At 42.9% G+C, this 19,324-nt stretch overlaps 1 protein-coding gene across 1 annotated transcript in view; it reads right to left on the bottom strand.

Annotated features, from left to right (window-relative positions):
* LOC130284222 (cytotoxic T-lymphocyte protein 4-like) overlaps positions 1–18,128 on the bottom strand; it is a 39,862-nt gene extending 21,734 nt beyond the window's left edge. The window contains exons 1-3 of the mRNA XM_056534360.1: positions 17,991–18,128; positions 14,059–14,409; positions 3,459–3,583 (exon numbers count right to left, since the gene is read on the bottom strand). Of these exons, the coding sequence (XP_056390335.1) occupies positions 3,459–3,583; positions 14,059–14,409; positions 17,991–18,066 (552 nt within the window). The 5' untranslated portion in view covers positions 18,067–18,128. The remainder of the gene's footprint in view (positions 1–3,458; positions 3,584–14,058; positions 14,410–17,990) is intronic.
* Between the last annotated feature and the right edge of the window lie 1,196 nt (positions 18,129–19,324).

The raw sequence follows: 19,324 nt of genomic DNA, 5'->3' as shown, positions 1-19,324 counted from the left end.
CAACAACTAAAGCACTTTAGAAACATTACACAAACAAACACAGTAGGACATGGTTTACTGGGACCTGATGAATCAGAAATACAGGTAAACTGTTTTATGAATGGGGAAATAAGTCTGGATGATTGTTAGCTAATGCTCTCTGTGAGAAAAAAAAAATCTTCCTTATTTATTTCTACCATTAAACAATCTAACGGTCTGCCTTCCTCCCTTACGCCAGATATACTTGAGACTTTCAGGCAATACTACGCCTCTTTGTACAACCTACCAAAACCCCACACCCTGGCATCTGCCCCCCCTACTGTCCCTTCCTTTTCACAATACATATCTGACATGACACTTCCCCATCTTTTGTCTGCCTCGATTCAAGCTCTGGAAGCTCCATTCACCTCTGAGGAACTTGAAACCTCCTCGTAACCTGCTGGCAAGAGCCTAGGTCTGGATCGGTACACAGCTAAATTTTTCAAGTCCCTCAGACCTGAACTATCTCCCCCCTTACTTTTGGCTTTCAACTATATCTCTGATGCACCTCCCTCGCCTCAATCCTTCCTGAAAGCTTATACCACAGTAATCCCAAAAGAAGGCAAGGATCCCTTGCTATGCCCCAGTTACAGACCCATCTCTTTAATCAATACCAATACCAAACTTTTCGCCAAACTCATCTCTAAAAGACTGGCTTACCATATAACAGCCCTAGTACACCCGGATCAAGTAGGTTTCATCCAAGGCAGAAAAGCTAGGGATAACACCCTTCGCACCTTCTCAGCAATTCACTATGCCCACGTCCATAAAACTTCTCTGTTTCTGCTGTCTCTAGATGCAGAAAAGGCCTTTGACTGTGTAGACTGGGGCTTTCTCGTGGAAACCCTTAAACAAATCGGACTGTTCCCCTCTATGCTAGCTTGCATGGCTCTAGATTCACACCCTCAGGACCAGCTGCGGATAAATGGCCAACTTTCTGATCCATTCACGATTGGTAATGGGATGAGACAGGGATGCCCCCTTTCCCCGCTCCTTTATGTCCTTTGTATGGAACATCTTCTTGATGCAATACGCAAGAATGTTAACATCAAGGACCTCTCTATCTCCTCCTACCATTATAAATGCTCAGCTTTCACAGATGACATTCTTCTCTACCTATCGTCCCCTATCACTTCCCTCCCCTCCCTTATGCGAACAATCCACCAATACTCTGAGTAAAGCAATTTTAAGTTGAACCCCTCTAAATGTGAGGCTCTTAACATTACCCTGCCCCCCTCCATTGTACATCACCTGAAGACTTCATACCCCTTTAAATGGCAATCGAGCTCCCTCAAATACTTAGGTGTTTTTGTCCCCACAGGTCTGTCAGATATGTATGAAGTAAATTTCCCACCCCTCCTCCTCTCACTGAAATCTGACCTGTCTAGATGGGAGTGCAGAGATTTCTCCTGGCTGGGTAGGATAAACATTTTTAAAATGAACGTCCTCCCAATACCTCTTCTCCTGTATACTGATACATCTACCTCGTGCCTTTTTTAGAGAGATCACTGCTCTCCTAGCACGTCACATTCTGATCTGGTCTCAGACTAATGAGGTTTTGGCCCTCCCAGATTATCTCTCCTATTATTTAGCCGTGATTCTGACTAGGGTCCTAGACTGTTTCCATCATCGCTGTTATAAACAGTGGATCCAACTTGAAGTGTCAATATCTGACATAGAACTCAATCCCTGATGTGGCTCCCCCGCTGCTCTTCCTCTATCTCTAGCGTGCCTCATGACCTCCCTCCCATCTTGACCTCCATAGCCAAAGCCCGTGCTTCCTACATGAACCACTCCGCTCTCTCTCGCCCTGACGGCCCACTTGTACCCTTGTTTGGCAATCCTGCCTTCCCACCCTTTTGCTCTACTCACTCGTTCTTAACCTTTACTAAGGATTCAGGAGTGACCTTTCTCGATCTGTCAACTTGATCAGCACTGAGACTGTCGGATTTCCTGCAAGGTAACCCCCAACACCTCTACAAACCTTTCAATACTTTCAGCTACATCATTTTTACTCCGCAAACGTGCAGACGCTGTGATTGCATAAATGACTTACTAAGTTTGAACACTTATGCACTTTGTGGGAAGCTGTGCCTCATGCTATTAGTATACTCCATCCCCTTGTGCTCGAAGCATACACAGACAAACCACTCCCATACAGAAAGGGTTGGGAAAATGAACTGGGATATCTAACTCCTGACGCAGACTGGACTAGAGCTCTAGCCCAGTGCCACCATACCTCCATCTCATGCAAGGCCCAGTAGATTAACTATAAAGTGTTGACAAGATGGTACAGGGTCTTAAAGCACTCAATATCGGATCATATATCGTATTACATCCATACGTATTCCACATACCCCTGAATCCCTGCTTCTCTCCATGCCACAGGGTACAGTCAGACTGATATCTTTCCTTCTCCTAGCGGCAAGAACACTGATACCCCATTTGTGGAAGTCCCCCATCCCCCCAAATGTTTCATCCTGACTCTGGGAAGTAGCACACTTACACAGGATGGAGGAACTACTAGCAGACTCATCTAATCAATTGACCAAATATATCACAGTCTGGTGCCCCTGGACCTTATTCCTCACCTCCACAGACTACGCATCCATGTACTTGGCTTATTGATGCCTGGTAACCTACATCCACGCCCTGTTTTGCTTATCCATATCACTTGCCTTTATAAGTCGGATATGTTTACCTTCCATAACGGGTGTCTCGGACGTCTGAGCATAGTTCTACTATGGGGTAAGTTCACCCTCTCGACTCTATTTCATGCCTTGTCCTCTCTACACCTCCATTCCCATCCTCGCCCCTCCTCTTCCCCTTCCATCCCTGCTGCTCTCTACTTCTGCCCCTTTCTCTTCCCTTTCTCCACTTTTTCTCCTGGCCAGCTTTAGCTTTTGTTTCATTAATTGTTAATGGCACAAATTGATAGACATTGTCTCTTACATCAATCACGATAACTGCTTCCACATGTGTTTCAATATCTTTGAACCAATTGTTCATATACCTAGTGCCTGCAGTGATTCATTGTTGTCACATAACCTTAACTTGCCTCGTGATTGTTGTTAGTTTACTAATGTAGACCTTTGTAGTGCCCGCTTTTCTTTTTTGTATTCTATTGAAAAACTTCTAAGAAGTAAACTTCTAATAAAATCTTACTTTGAAAAAAAATCAGCTGCAGAAAATATGCAGAAAAAGATACAGCAGATCCTGTACATGCGAACGTACCCTATGGGTGGAATTTATCAACTGACATGCACCTGCAAAATTGAGTATGGCCTATGTATGACGTGCCCAACCTAATAAATTTTGCACTGCAACTGCGAAAACCGCACACTTGCACAGAGGGTTACGCATTGCACAAAAATCTGCACTAATGATAAATACCCCCTTTGTGTGCTTAAAAATCCTCATTACTTGTGGTAAATACTCACCTTTCTTTTAGAGCTTATGAATAACACTAATATGAAACATGCAAGCAGGAAGAGGGAGACTCCAATCAAAAACCATGTTTCCACAAATGACAGTATATTACAAGCTGGGGGTTCTTCAGCAAAATCTAGGATAAAAATGTTAAACATAGTAACTAAGAAATTCATTCAAGGTATTACCAAGCAATTGGATTCTATGCAGTGTGAACCCATCAGAAAAAAAAGTTATGAACAAATACATACAAGTTATTTTAGTAAAACTCTTCAGGATAAAGTTGAATTTGCTTGGACTTCTGCAGTGGAAATTGATTAAATGTGACAATATAAAATTCAGAAAGTTTTTGCACAATCTAACTCCATTTATTTATAAAGGACATGCACCATAAATTTGGGAAAGTACACACAATGTTCACACAAGCAAACGTGAGAAAAAAAATTGTTGAAATAATGATAAATTCCCAGCAATATGTTTACATGTTTTTTTGCAGGACAAGTTGGAGGTTCTACGCATATTATTTAAGGGTACATTTTTGTTAGCATTTTGTTTTTTCTCAATGCCCTTATGCACTTTTATAAAAGTCAGCCCTAAAGTCAATTTTCTGATCTTTGTTTTTATTCAAAATTGTTTAGGGAAACATTTACATTTTTTTTGGAAAATTGTGTACTCAATGAGGGACATTTATCAATGTTCGCTTATGTATTCTTTTTTTTTAGTAATTTTTTCCTTACTTTTTTTTGCTTATGTGTGACTTATTTATCAACTGGTTTCAGCCTGTTGATAATTTTCTTTCACGTAAGCAATTTTTCCTTTTTTACTTTGGTAGTAGCTTTTTCTTCTCCATGTTTGAGCTGGAGTAAATTTAGTCAATTTTTAACCCTGTTGCGACTTTTTTTGCGCAGTTGCGATTGTCGTAGTTAATAAATACCTGACTACCCGTAGTCCATTTTAAAATTATTACAATGTAGTTAATTTTGGAAAACTTGCTTTTCTCGCTTTCCAGTCAAAATGTCACACGAAAAATCGCGTAGCCGCAGTTGCGACAATTTTGCGACAATTATAGTAAAGAAAACCTGACTAAACCCGTTGATAAATGTCCATAAATATGAATGGAAAATATAAAAGAAGGACTTCTACTTCTCCTTCCCACTGAATACATTTCTGACTGCAGTGGGTTTGCCAAAAAACATCAGAAAATAACCTGTGTGAACACCTAGCCTAAGAAAGATAGTCATTCCACATATATGTGCTAATAATTCACATTTGCAATATATTTACTTTTTGTTGTTAAATGCCCTTTTATGCTTTTTACAATGTAAGAGGGCTTAGAAGTTTAGAAACAATTTTTTTCTCCTTTTTAACCTCTTAAGGACCAAGGACGTATGAGTACGTCCTTGGTCCCGCTCCCGTGATATAATGCGGGGTCCCATGGTGACTCCGCATCATATCACGGCGGGCCCGGCGTCATAGTGAAGCCGGCACCCGCTGCTAATAGCACGCGACACTGATCGCGGTGCCGCGCGCTATTAACTGTCACGATGCCGGCTGGCAGGTAGTGGATCCTCTGTGCCAGAGAGGGATTGGCGTGGACCGTGCTAGTGGACCGGTTCTAAGCCACTACTGGTTTTCACCAGAGCCCGCCGCAAAGCGGGATGGTCTTGCTGCGGCGGTAGTGACCAGGTCGTATCCACTAGCAACGGCTCACCTCTCTGGCTGCTGAAGATAGGCGCGGTACAAGGGAGTAGGCAAAAGCAAGGTCGGACGTAGCAGAAGGTCGGGGCAGGCAGCAAGGATCGTAGTCAGGGGCAACGGCAGAAGGTCTGGAAACACAGGCAAGGAACACACAAGGAACGCTTTCACTGGCACTAAGGCAACAAGATCCGGCAAGGGAGTGCAGGGGAAGTGAGGTGATATAGGGAAGTGCACAGGTGAACACACTAATTGGAACCACTGCGCCAATCAGCGGCGCAGTGGCCCTTTAAATCGCAGAGACCCGGCGCGCGCGCGCCCTAGGGAGCGGGGCCGCGCGCGCCGGGACAGAACAGACGGAGAGCGAGTCAGGTAGGGGAGCCGGGGTGCGCATCGCGAGCGGGCGCTACCCGCATCGCGAATCGCATCCCGGCTGGCAGCGGAATCGCAGCGCCCCGGGTCAGAGGACGTGACCGGAGCGCTGCCGCGGGGAGAGTGAAGCGAGCGCTCCGGGGAGGAGCGGGGACCCGGAGCGCTCGGCGTAACAGTACCCCCCCCCTTGGGTCTCCCCCTCTTCTTAGAGCCTGAGAACCTGAGGAGCAGACTTTTGTCCAGGATGTTGTCCTCAGGTTCCCAGGATCTCTCTTCAGGACCACAACCCTCCCAGTCCACTAAAAAAAAATTTTTCCCTCTGACCTTTTTGGCAGCTAAAATTTCTTTGACCGAGAAGATGTCCGAGGAGCCGGAAACAGGAGTGGGAGGAACAGATTTGGGAGAAAAACGGTTGAGGATGAGTGGTTTGAGAAGAGAGACGTGAAAGGCATTAGGGATACGAAGAGAGGGAGGAAGAAGAAGTTTATAAGAGACAGGATTAATTTGACACAAAATTTTGAAAGGACCAAGATAGCGTGGTCCCAACTTGTAGCTAGGGACACGGAAGCGGACATATTTAGCGGAGAGCCATACCTTGTCTCCAGGGGAAAAAACGGGGGGAGCTCTTCTTTTCTTATCCGCGAACTTCTTCATGCGTGATGAAGCCTGTAAGAGAGAATTTTGGGTCTCTCTCCATATGATGGAAAGGTCACGAGAAATTTCATCCACAGCGGGCAGACCAGAGGGCAAGGGAGTAGGGAGGGGGGGGAAGAGGGTGACGGCCGTACACCACGAAAAATGGGGATTTGGAGGAAGACTCAGAGACCCTGAAGTTATACGAGAATTCGGCCCATGGGAGGAGATCTGCCCAGTCATCCTGGCGGGAGGAAACAAAATGTCGCAAATAATCACCCAAGATCTGGTTAATCCTTTCTACTTGTCCATTGGACTGGGGATGATATGCAGAAGAAAAATTTAATTTAATCTTGAGTTGTTTACAGAGAGCCCTCCAGAATTTAGACACGAATTGGACGCCTCTATCCGAGACAATCTGCGTAGGCAACCCGTGAAGACGAAAAATGTGTACAAAAAATTGTTTAGCCAACTGAGGCGCAGAAGGAAGACCAGGAAGAGGGATGAAATGTGCCATTTTGGAGAATCGATCAACGACCACCCAAATAACAGTGTTGCCACGGGAAGGGGGTAAATCAGTAATAAAATCCATACCAATCAGAGACCAAGGCTGTTCGGGGACAGGCAGAGGATGAAGAAAACCAGCGGGCTTCTGGCGAGGAGTCTTATCCCGGGCACAGATAGTGCAGGCTCGCACAAAGTCCACAACATCCGTCTCCAGAGTCGGCCACCAATAGAAGCGGGAGATGAGTTGCACAGATTTCTTGATACCCGCATGACCTGCGAGATGGGAGGAGTGACCCCATTTGAGGATTCCGAGGCGTTGGCGAGGAGAAACAAAGGTCTTTCCTGGAGGAGTCTGCCTGATGGAGGCAGGAGAAGTGGAGATCAGGCAGTCAGGTGGAATGATGTGTTGCGGAGAGAGTTCAACTTCTGAGGCATCCGAGGAACGAGAGAGAGCATCGGCCCTAATGTTCTTATCGGCAGGACGAAAGTGAATCTCAAAATTAAATCGGGCAAAGAACAGAGACCACCGGGCCTGGCGAGGATTCAGCCGTTGGGCAGACTGGAGGTAGGAGAGGTTCTTGTGGTCGGTGTAGATAATAACAGGAGAACTTGATCCCTCCAGCAGATGCCTCCATTCCTCAAGTGCTAATTTAATGGCTAGAAGCTCTCGATCCCCGATGGAGTAGTTCCTCTCCGCTGGAGAGAAGGTCCTAGAGAAAAAACCACAAGTGACAGCATGCCCGGAAGAATTTTTTTGTAGAAGAACAGCTCCAGCTCCCACTGAGGAGGCATCAACCTCCAATAGGAAGGGTTTGGAAGGGTCAGGTCTGGAGAGGACGGGAGCCGAAGAAAAGGCAGACTTGAGTCGTTTAAAGGCGTCTTCTGCTTGAGGAGGCCAGGACTTGGGATCAGCATTTTTTTTGGTTAAAGCCACGATAGGAGCCACAATGGTAGAAAAATGTGGAATAAATTGCCTGTAATAATTGGCGAACCCCAAAAAGCGTTGGATAGCACGGAGTCCGGAGGGGCGTGGCCAATCTAAGACGGCAGAGAGTTTGTCTGGATCCATTTGTAGTCCCTGGCCAGAGACCAAGTATCCTAGGAAAGGAAGAGATTCACATTCAAAGAGACATTTCTCAATTTTGGCATAGAGTTGGTTGTCACGAAGTCTCTGAAGAACCATACGGACATGCTGGCGGTGTTCTTCTAGATTGGCAGAAAAAATTAGGATATCGTCCAGATATACAACAACACAGGAGTATAACAGATCACGAAAAATTTCATTGACAAAGTCTTGGAAGACGGCAGGAGCATTGCACAGTCCAAAGGGCATGACCAGATACTCAAAGTGTCCATCTCTGGTGTTAAATGCCGTTTTCCACTCGTCCCCCTCTCTGATGCGGATGAGGTTATAGGCGCCTCTTAAGTCCAATTTAGTGAAGATGTGGGCACCTTGGAGGCGATCAAAGAGTTCAGAGATGAGGGGTAAGGGGTAGCGGTTCTTAACCGTGATTTTATTAAGACCGCGGTAGTCAATGCAAGGACGTAGGGAGCCATCTTTTTTGGACACAAAGAAAAATCCGGCTCCGGCAGGAGAGGAGGATTTACGGATAAAGCCCTTTTTTAGATTCTCCTGGACGTATTCGGACATGGCAAGAGTCTCTGGGGCAGAGAGAGGATAAATTCTGCCCCGGGGTGGAGTAGTACCCGGGAGGAGGTCGATAGGGCAATCATAAGGCCTGTGAGGAGGTAGAGTCTCAGCTTGTTTTTTGCAGAAAACATCCGCGAAGTCCATATAGGCCTTAGGGAGACCGGTTACTGGAGGAACCACAGAGTTACGGCAAGGGTTACTGGGAACCGGTTTTAGACAGTACTTGGAACAAGAGGACCCCCAACTCTTGATCTCCCCAGTGGACCAATCCAGGGTAGGGGAATGAAGTTGAAGCCAGGGAAGTCCAAGGAGAATTTCCGAGGTGCAATTGGGGAGGACCAAAAGTTCAATCCTCTCATGATGAGATCCGATGCTCATAAGAAGGGGCTCCGTGCGGAAACGTATGGTACAGTCCAATCTTTCATTATTTACACAATTGATGTAGAGGGGTCTGGCGAGACTGGTCACCGGGATGTTGAACTTGTTGACGAGAGAGGCCAAAATAAAATTTCCTGCAGATCCAGAGTCCAAGAAGGCCACTGTAGAGAAGGAGAAGGCAGAGGCAGACATCCGCACAGGTACAGTAAGACGTGGAGAAGCAGAGTAGACATCAAGGACTGTCTCACCTTTGTGCGGAGTCAGCGTACGTCTTTCCAGGCGGGGAGGACGGATAGGACAATCTCTCAGGAAGTGTTCGGTACTAGCACAGTACAGGCAGAGGTTCTCCATACGGCGTCGTGACCTCTCTTGAGGTGTCAGGCGAGACCGGTCGACCTGCATAGCCTCCACGGCGGGAGGCACAGGAACAGATTGCAGGGGACCAGAGGAGAGAGGAGCCGAGGAGAAGAAACGCCTCGTGCGAACAGAGTCCATATCTTGGCGGAGTTCCTGACGCCTTTCGGAAAAACGCATGTCAATGCGAGTGGCTAGGTGAATAAGTTCATGTAGATTAGCAGGAATTTCTCGTGCGGCCAGAACATCTTTAATGTTGCTGGATAGGCCTTTTTTGAAGGTCGCGCAGAGGGCCTCATTATTCCAGGACAATTCTGAAGCAAGAGTACGGAATTGTACGGCATACTCGCCAACGGAAGAATTACCCTGGACCAGGTTCAACAGGGCAGTCTCAGCAGAAGAGGCTCGGGCAGGTTCCTCAAAGACACTTCGGATTTCCGAGAAGAAGGAGTGTACAGAGGCAGTGACGGGGTCATTGCGGTCCCAGAGCGGTGTGGCCCATGACAGGGCTTTTCCGGACAAAAGGCTGACTACGAAAGCCACCTTAGACCTTTCAGTGGGAAACAGGTCCGACATCATCTCCAGATGCAGGGAACATTGGGAAAGAAAGCCACGGCAAAACTTAGAGTCCCCATCAAATTTATCCGGCAAGGATAAGCGTATCCCAGGAGCGGCCACTCGCTGCGGAGGAGGTGCAGGAGCTGGCGGAGGAGATGACTGCTGAAGCTGTGGTAGTAACTGTTGTAGCATAACGGTCAGTTGAGACAGCTGTTGGCCTTGTTGCGCTATCTGTTGTGACTGCTGGGCGACCACCGTGGTGAGGTCAGCGACAACTGGCAGAGGAACTTCAGCGGGATCCATGGCCGGATCTACTGTCACGATGCCGGCTGGCAGGTAGTGGATCCTCTGTGCCAGAGAGGGATTGGCGTGGACCGTGCTAGTGGACCGGTTCTAAGCCACTACTGGTTTTCACCAGAGCCCGCCGCAAAGCGGGATGGTCTTGCTGCGGCGGTAGTGACCAGGTCGTATCCACTAGCAACGGCTCACCTCTCTGGCTGCTGAAGATAGGCGCGGTACAAGGGAGTAGGCAAAAGCAAGGTCGGACGTAGCAGAAGGTCGGGGCAGGCAGCAAGGATCGTAGTCAGGGGCAACGGCAGAAGGTCTGGAAACACAGGCAAGGAACACACAAGGAACGCTTTCACTGGCACTAAGGCAACAAGATCCGGCAAGGGAGTGCAGGGGAAGTGAGGTGATATAGGGAAGTGCACAGGTGAACACACTAATTGGAACCACTGCGCCAATCAGCGGCGCAGTGGCCCTTTAAATCGCAGAGACCCGGCGCGCGCGCGCCCTAGGGAGCGGGGCCGCGCGCGCCGGGACAGAACAGACGGAGAGCGAGTCAGGTAGGGGAGCCGGGGTGCGCATCGCGAGCGGGCGCTACCCGCATCGCGAATCGCATCCCGGCTGGCAGCGGAATCGCAGCGCCCCGGGTCAGAGGACGTGACCGGAGCGCTGCCGCGGGGAGAGTGAAGCGAGCGCTCCGGGGAGGAGCGGGGACCCGGAGCGCTCGGCGTAACATTAACCCTTTAGCCGCGCGCTCAAAGCTGAGCCACGCGGCTAAAAGTGAAAGTAAAAAGTGCCGGTTAGCTCAGTGGGCTGTTCGGGATAGCCACGGCGAAATTGCTGCATCCCGAACAGCTTACAGGACAGCCGGAGGGTCCCTACCTGCCTCCTCGCTGTCCAATCAACGAATGACTGCTCAGTGCCTGAGATCCAGGCATGAGCAGTCAAGCGGCAGAATCATCGATCACTGTTTTCCTATGAGAAACCAGTGATGAATGTAAAAGATCAGTGTGTGCAGTGTTATAGGTCCCTATGGGAGCTATAACACTGCAAAAAAAAGTGAAAAAAAGTGAATAAAGATCATTTAACCCCTCCCCTATTAAAAGTTTGAATCACCCCCCTTTTCCCATAAAAAAAAACACAGTGTAAATAAAAATAAACATATATGGTATCGCCGCGTGCGGAAATGTCCGGATTATAAAAATATATCATTAATTAAACCACACGGTCAATGGCGTACGCGCAAAAAAATTCCAAAGTCCAAAATAGTGCATTTTTGGTCACTTTTTATATCATGAAAAAATTTATAAAAAGCGATAAATAAGTCCTATCAATGGAAAAATCGTACCGTTAAAAACTTCAGATCACGGCACAAAAAATGAGCCCTCATACCGCCCCATACGTGGAAAAATAAAAAAGTTATAGGGGTCAGAAAATGACAATTTTAAATGTATAAATTTTCCTGCATGAAGTTATGATTTTTTCCAGAAGTACGACAAGATCAAACCTATATAAGTAGGGTATCATTTTAATCGTATGGACCTACAGAATAAAGATAAGGTGTCATTTTTACCAAAAAATGTACTACGTAGAAACGGAAGCCCCCAAAATTTCCAAAACAGCGGTTTTTTTTTAATTTACTTTGTCTCACAATTTTTTTTTCTGTTTCACCGTAGATTTTTGGGCAAAATGACTGACGTCATTACAAAGTCGAATTGGTGGCGCAAAAAATAAGCAATCATATGGATTTTTAGGTGAAAAATTTTAAGAGTTATGATTTTTTAAAGGCAAGGAGCAAAAAACGAAAGTGCAAAAAAGAAAAAAAAAACGGTCATTAAGGGGTTAATGAAAATTTCCTAAATTGATGTAGCAAAGGACCAATTTATTTCTAAGGTGGATTTGAGAGGCCTAGATGCTAGAAACTCCCTTATATCACCCCCATTTGAAAAATTGCACCTCTTAAAGAATTCACAACAGGGTTTAGAATTCACAACAGGATTCACAGGAATTAGGCAAGGTAGAGGTAAACACAGCAGGTATTAATAGAATAATTAAATTGAATATTCATTACCCCGAATCTGCAGTTTTTGGAAATAGTCCATGTGTGGCACTAGTTATGCTGTTTGACTTGCACGCATGTCTAAATAAAGGATTATCCTGTCTGTTTTGAGTGTGTTTATCATGCACCATTTGATTCATGGAGCTGTGTGTGAGGAAACAAAAAAAAATAGCTGTTAAGAAAACAAAACAAGCTGTAAATTTTATTGGTACTATTATGGGATACATTTGACTTTTTTGATCAGTTTTTAAAAATTTTTGGGGGAGGCAAGAAAAAAATTATGTTGTTATTGTTTTTTATGATTTTTTTTATTTTTTTTAGTTTTTCTTCCTTTTCACAACAACAATCTGCATAATTTATTTGTTCTGCAGAATTCTAAAATTGCTAAATTTTTACCTTGATTTTGAAAAATTGCATGTTACCTTGTGCTTAACAATGTAGCAGACATAGGAGCAGACAGGGAAAGATTACAGTAGGTGTTGCAACCTCACTGATATTGTGAAATAAATAGTGTGAAACTGCTGTGGAAGGAGAGTAGGCAGGGTGGGTGGAATATGAAAAGCTGAGGGAAAGTAATGCATTCTGGAAATTGTAATACTAAGCAACTGCTCAACCAGGGAATACAGGACTAAGACCCCCAAAACAAATGGATATATTTTGGTTTAAGAGCTATGGCAGACGGGCAAGCAATGCAGCAATTTAATTTTCTAATCTGATGTTGGAGTACATATCTGAAGAACCAGAGGGTCATTTTAATGATAATTTAGAGATTTTACTGTATTACTGGATGCCCTAAGGCAGAGTAACGCTTACTTCAAAATACACAGCTCAGAGAGTGCCAGCAAGTTTCAGCCAGCCAGGGTCAGCAGTCAGCCATGCTTGCCTTACTCCTCCTGACATCCTCCTGAGTTATCAGTATCTAGGTCACCCTGTCAATAACATGCAACTCAGAAAGTGCCAGTAGGCATTGTCCATCAGTCAGTTACACCATGCCTTTCTCTTCCATGCCTGTCTTGCTGTCTCAGTCCAGTAAGTCACTCTGAGCCACCCTTCATGCCTACAAATGATGAGCTGGCAGTGGAAAACATAAAAGGAGACTGAATATTTCCTCTCAGCACTCGACCCCTCCTATGCCCTTTTAGATCTTGGCATTGAGTGCCCTTTTCATGGTATATGCATAGTGAAACCTAAAAGTCATGGATAGTAGAAACCTAAACCTCTCTTCTTGTGTGTAATAGTTACCGAATACTGGAGGCCCCATATAACCATCGGGGAGCAGGCAATGGGAATGTACTTAAAGGGGTACTCCGCCCCAGGACATCTTATCCCCTATCCAAATTATAGGGGATAAGAGGTCAGATCACACGGGTCCTGCTGCTGGGGATCCCCGGGATCTTGGCTGCAGCACCCCCTTATCATTACTTATCATTTGCTTTGTGCGTAATGACGGGTGATACAGGTGCTGGAGCATCGTGACATCACCGATCCACCCCCTTATGATGTCACGGCCTGCCCCTTCAATACAAGTCTGAGGTAGGGGCGTGGCGGCCGTCACACCCCTTCCCACAGACTTGCATTAAGTGGTCGGACTGTGACGTCACAAGGGGGCAGAGCCGTGACGCCACATTGCTCCAGCCCCTGTATCGCCCGTCACTACGCACAGAGTGAGCTTGCTCTGTGCAGTAATGATCACAGGGTGCAGCAGCCAAGATCCAGGGGGTCCCCAGCAGCGGGACCCCCGCGATCTGACATCTTATTGCATATAAGTATTTCTGCACACTTTCAGCCGGCGAAATTCTGCTTGCAGCCAAATCTGCAACTCTGTGCATACTGCAAAATTTCCTAAGTGGAATTAAGCAGGAAGAATAAATGTTAATTCTTGAGTAGAATGCCACCAGACTTCATTGCCGTCTACGACTGCGCACATCTGCGTGGTCATACTGCTGGTGATTTTGGCAGTACCTGCTGCATTATTTATTCTTACACTTCTCTTTGTTGAACGAACTCTTGATTTTGGCTAAAAAGTTGAATCAATAATTGCACCAAAAATTCCATGTATGAATTTAGCCTCACAGTCTCAAAATTTATAGGATATAATATGAGAACATTGAGTACTTACCATTGACATACAAAAGTGTCCTATTGATAATAGAATTACTGAAAGGAGGTGGAAAAATTTTTTTCAAACGACAAGCATAGTTGCCAGAATGTTTTCCTTTAAGGTTAATAAGACTTAAAGAAAAAGTGCCATTAAATGTAGAAACACTACATTGTGTTTTGTCTGTCCAGTTGTGTAATTTCAGTTCTGTACCCATGCTTTCTACCAAACATTCCATACTTCCATCGTTGCCCCTTTCTAGCGTCAGGTTAAAAGTAGAATTGTTTAACAGACTGTATCGGCAGAGTTCCACTTTGTCCATTCTAGAGAAAACCACTACATTTAGGCATGAGTTGTTCCACGTAGTGTGTGCTATAAAAAAAAAAAAGTAATTATTGTTCAGTCATTATTATACCTGATGTAACTGTATATAATAACTGATATGGTCTGTACAGTCTGTGTAGAGATGGTTTTTATTCAGTGTCAGTATGGTTGTTTTATCAAGTCACTTTATGGTGGTAATATGTAGTCATGGTGTGGTACAAATATTTGTCCTTTGTATAGTGGTGTTGTGGGTGATAGTGGTCTTTGAATAGTAGTTTTATTGAGTATGGTAGTATTATCCTGTCACTATATGGTGGTAATGTTAGTCTTGGTGTAACACAATTATTTGTCCATTGTATAGTGGTGATATTGTTGATACTGGTCTGTGTATTGTGGTTTTTATTCGGTATCCGTATGGTAGTATTATCCTGTCACTATATGGTGGTAATGTCAGTGATAAGTGGTCATGGTGTAATGAAATGATTTGTCATTTGTATAGTGGTATTATTGGTGATAATGGTCTGTGTATAGTGGTGTTATTCAGTAGTAGTATAGCAGTATTTAAAAATCTTAACCCTTCCAGTACTTATCAGCTGCTGTATGCTCCACAGGAAGTTCTTTTCTTTTTTAATTTATTTTCTGTCTTACCACAGTGCTCTCTGACGACACCTCTGTCTGTCTCAGGAACTGTCAAGAGTAAAAGCAAATCCCCATAGCAAACCTATCCTGCTCTTGACAGTTCCTGAGACAGACAGAGGTGTCAGCAGGGAGCACTGTGGTCAGACAGAATTTTTTTTTTTTTAAAGAAAAGAACTTCCTGTGGAGCATACAGCAGTTGATAAGTACTGGAAGGGTTAAGATTTTTAAATAGAAGTTATTTACAAATCTGTTTAACTTTCTGGAACCAGTTGATTTAAAAAAATAAATAAAATTCTGTACTGAGTACTGTTTTTTTTTGTCTTAGGCTGCGCTCACAAGTTGCGGCTAATTAGCTGTACTTTAGCTTAGTATTGCAAAAACCTGCACATTTTACAGTCATTTGCATCATCAATTTTGACTGCAATTTCGGTAATTTGAGGCAAAAACACATGCAGTTATTAGCTGTGGTACAGTTTATTAGTCACATAAAGTAAACTAAGGGGGGACTGACTACTCATGGAGCCCTGGGCAATAGAGGATCTTATGGGAATAATGAGTGCAGCCGTGAGAAATGTAGATTCCAAATAATATTCCCAGCAGTTTCCCTCCAAGACCATCAGTGTACATATCAATGCAATTCAGGTAATTGATGTGTTAGACATTTGTACATATCATATTTACACAATTTACAAAGCGTCAACAAATGTGAATATATGTAGGGTGAAATAAAAAGAAATAAAAATAAAAAATTCAATTCTGCTTTTTTTATTTATTTTTTTGCGGGGGGGGGGGGGGGGTTATTGTTTACACCATTAACTGGGCATTCAAATTAACCTATAAGCTAACCTAGTATCTTGATTATGTAGGTTGGTGCAATTGGGTTGCAATTGGTGCAACCCAATTTGTATTGTTTGTGGGTTTTTTTACTTTTATAGAATTTGAACATTTTTAGATTTTTTTTTATTGCCATTTTCTCACCTATTTAACTTTTAGATTTTTCCATGTATGGGGCTATATGAGTGATCTGAAGTTTTTATTGATACCATTTTGGTGTTGATTTGACTTTTTAATCCATTTTTTCTGGGATATGACATGATTAAAGACCTGCAATTCTGGTGTTTGTCATTTATTTACATTTAAACCATTCTCTATACAAGATAATCAATCATGTTATATGTTAATAGTTCAGAAAATTCCACATGTGGCAATACTTAATATGCTTATTTTTTAATGTTTCTATTAAACTGCATTGTTCTATGTACTTGATTAATAGAACCTGCTACAGACAGGCTCTATCAATTGCAGAACCACAAACGCCATGGTAGCAAAAGTAAGTCCTCCAGCTACCTAAACAGTTGATTGCCCCCCACCACTTCCCTACGCCCTGCGTGTGGGGGAGATGTTAGCTTTAGTGTTCTACTAGGTATTTGACCAAGTTATGAATAGGTGAATTTCTCCATGGATTTCTGAACTCCAATCATATAGATTATAGAATGGATATTTGTTCACTGGAGGATTTAAATTGAAAACTCTGACAAATATGGTAGTGTACATGGGAACATTTACTAAGGGCCAATGCACAAGGATGCCTCATAGATCTGTGCGATATACACTGCTACAAAAAAAAAGCACACCCAGGGATTTCTGTCATAACATTCATGAGCATCCATGAGGAAACAAATGGCAGCATGTAATATTATGAAAGTTTACTTCTCTACAAGCCTTATGGGCTTTTTGGGGGGATAGTTGCTGTAATAAAATGTCTGGCAACAAAATGGTTGGATGTCTACTCATATAGTAATAATAGGATTGTATACACAAAGCACTAATTGCTGAAGGCATTTTATTTTAAAAACATTTTATACAAAGAATGTCATTTATGCATTAGAATATGAAAATTTGCAATGTAGAACAGACTTGGAATTCTGGTATGGGTAAACTTTTTGTATCAATTTTTTATTCTAAACTCTACCAAAACATTATTAACAATACAATGTGCTGCCATAGTTATTATCATACATTTACAACGTAGCAAGCATAGCAACAGTCTATCATATTAATATTTCATCAAATGTTTAATGTTCAAAAAAGGTATAATTAACCATGAATGGAACAATAAATCTCTATTAGTGTTTCTAACAACCTGGGTGCATTTATCGTGACATGAAAGCTTTGGCTGCCTGTGCTAATCCAGCAGCAGTGCTTCTAAATTGAGCTTTGTCTACCTATTTGGTACAATGTTATTTAGAAACCTCAAAAGGCAACTTTGACATTACAGAACTTTGGTTGATATTTTCATCCATATTTTCATTAATATGTATTATACCTTTTCTGTCTTGGTTCACAATTGGTTTTGGTTTACAAATACTGATACAAAATTATGGCCAAAATGCAGCAATGTCAAAGATGCCGGGCAAAGCTAGATAAGTATATGCAGTATCTTCCAATATCCCATAAAGCATTTGCTTTTTGTAAACTTAATGTATTCCAATGACTTTACATCCCTCTGTTCAACAGACTTAATTAGAATATGTTAAATTATTTACATAAAATTAAATATCAAACAAGGAAAATAAAAGAAATAAGCAACTAAACTAAAACTAAACAGTTATGTATTTGGGTAAGCATTTGTTTACGATACAGTTGTTTATATTGCTCTATATAGTAGGTTGAAAATATGTTTAATATTTCAAAGGTTCTACATGTTTTCAGGATGTTTTATGTTATTTTTGTATGTGTATGTATTTCAGATGGTTGCTTCACTAATAGCGACCAGCTGATAAAAATATGCTGTTCAGAATTAGTCATTTGTAGAAAGCACATCTTTTGCAAATACTGGGACTCTGCATATGTATTTTATCAGAACAGAAAATAAATGTTCCTGTACTTGTGTGTATATATTTTTTTTATAATCTATATAATCTATATAATCTTTTATATTATAATATCATCTCAGTTTTCAATGCAATATAAACATAGTAAAAACTCACCAGAAAACTGCAATGAAGTCAGAAGAAGGAATCCAACAAGACAAGCGTTCATTACAAAGACTGTTTTTCTCAACATATATCTCTTTTAATCTTGGTTTGTTACAAGTGATAAGACCAAATGCCTTAGGTTTCCTTTACCTTGAAATGAGGTAAGAGACTTGATGTGTGGTACATGTTTTTAGCGGAAGAGTTTAGCTTGCACATTTGTCATTTTTCCATGCCCCTTGATGTGGTTTCAAAAAAACAATTGGGGACATTTATCACCGTTGCTTTGGTAAGCGAGCTCTGTAAGCATTTTTTTCTTGCTTTTGGTTTTGCTTATATGTGACACATTTTTATACTATCATGGTGGGTTGATAAATTTGGCTTACATAAGTAAAAACCAATAAATCACTTTTATATACCATTTTTTCTGCACACATGAGCGAAAACCAATAAATGACTTCAAAACACAAATTTGCAGCTTTGAAAAAAATGTGATATATATATATATATATATATATATATATATATATATATATATATATACGTGTGTGTGTGTGTGTTTTTTTTTTATTTTTGACCACTTTTTTCCCCTAAATGTACTTACTCATTTTTTTCTTCTCATTTCAGATCCATGTATCTTGTCAATTACTTCAGGGGAGTACAGTGATCAGCATTTTTTTTGTTTAATGTTAATAAAATGGTTAATGAGGACTTTTGGGAGAGTGTTTTTTTTTTGGAATAATTTTTTTTTTAAATGTGTTGTTTTTTTTTTATTTACTTGACAGGCTTAGTAGTGGAAGCTGTATTATAGAAAGAATCCATTACTAAGCTGAGGCTTAGTGTTAGCCCCCAAAACAGCTAGAGCTAACCCCCAATTATTACCTCGGTACCTATCACCACAGGAGTGCCAGGAGAAGCCGGAACAAACAGGCCTGGTGCGTCAAATATGGTGCTCCTGGGCCTGGGCGGTAACAGGCTGGCGTTATTTAGGCTGGGAGGGCCAGTAACAATGGTCCTCGCCCACCCTGGTAACATGAGGCTGTTGCTGCTTGGTTGGTATTTGGCTAAAAATAAAAATGGGGGAATCGTATATTTGTTTTGCATAAATAATTAATTATTTTAAAAAACGCATAGGGTTCCCTCTATTTTTATTTTCAGCCAAATACCAACCAAGCAGCAACAGCCTGACATTACCCGGGTGGGCGAGGACCATTGTTACTGGCCCTCCCCAGCCTAGATAACCCCAGCCTGTTACCACCTAGGCCCAGGAGTGCCATATTAGATGCTCCCGGCCTGTTGGTACCGGCTCTTCCTGGCATCCCTGTGGCGGTGGGTACCGGGGTAATAAT

Source organism: Hyla sarda, chromosome 8, assembly GCF_029499605.1.
Source record: "Hyla sarda isolate aHylSar1 chromosome 8, aHylSar1.hap1, whole genome shotgun sequence".
In the NCBI taxonomy this organism is placed as follows: domain Eukaryota; kingdom Metazoa; phylum Chordata; class Amphibia; order Anura; family Hylidae; genus Hyla; species Hyla sarda.
Note: the sequence above shows the minus strand (reverse complement) of the source record. Positions and strands in the feature narration are given on the sequence as shown.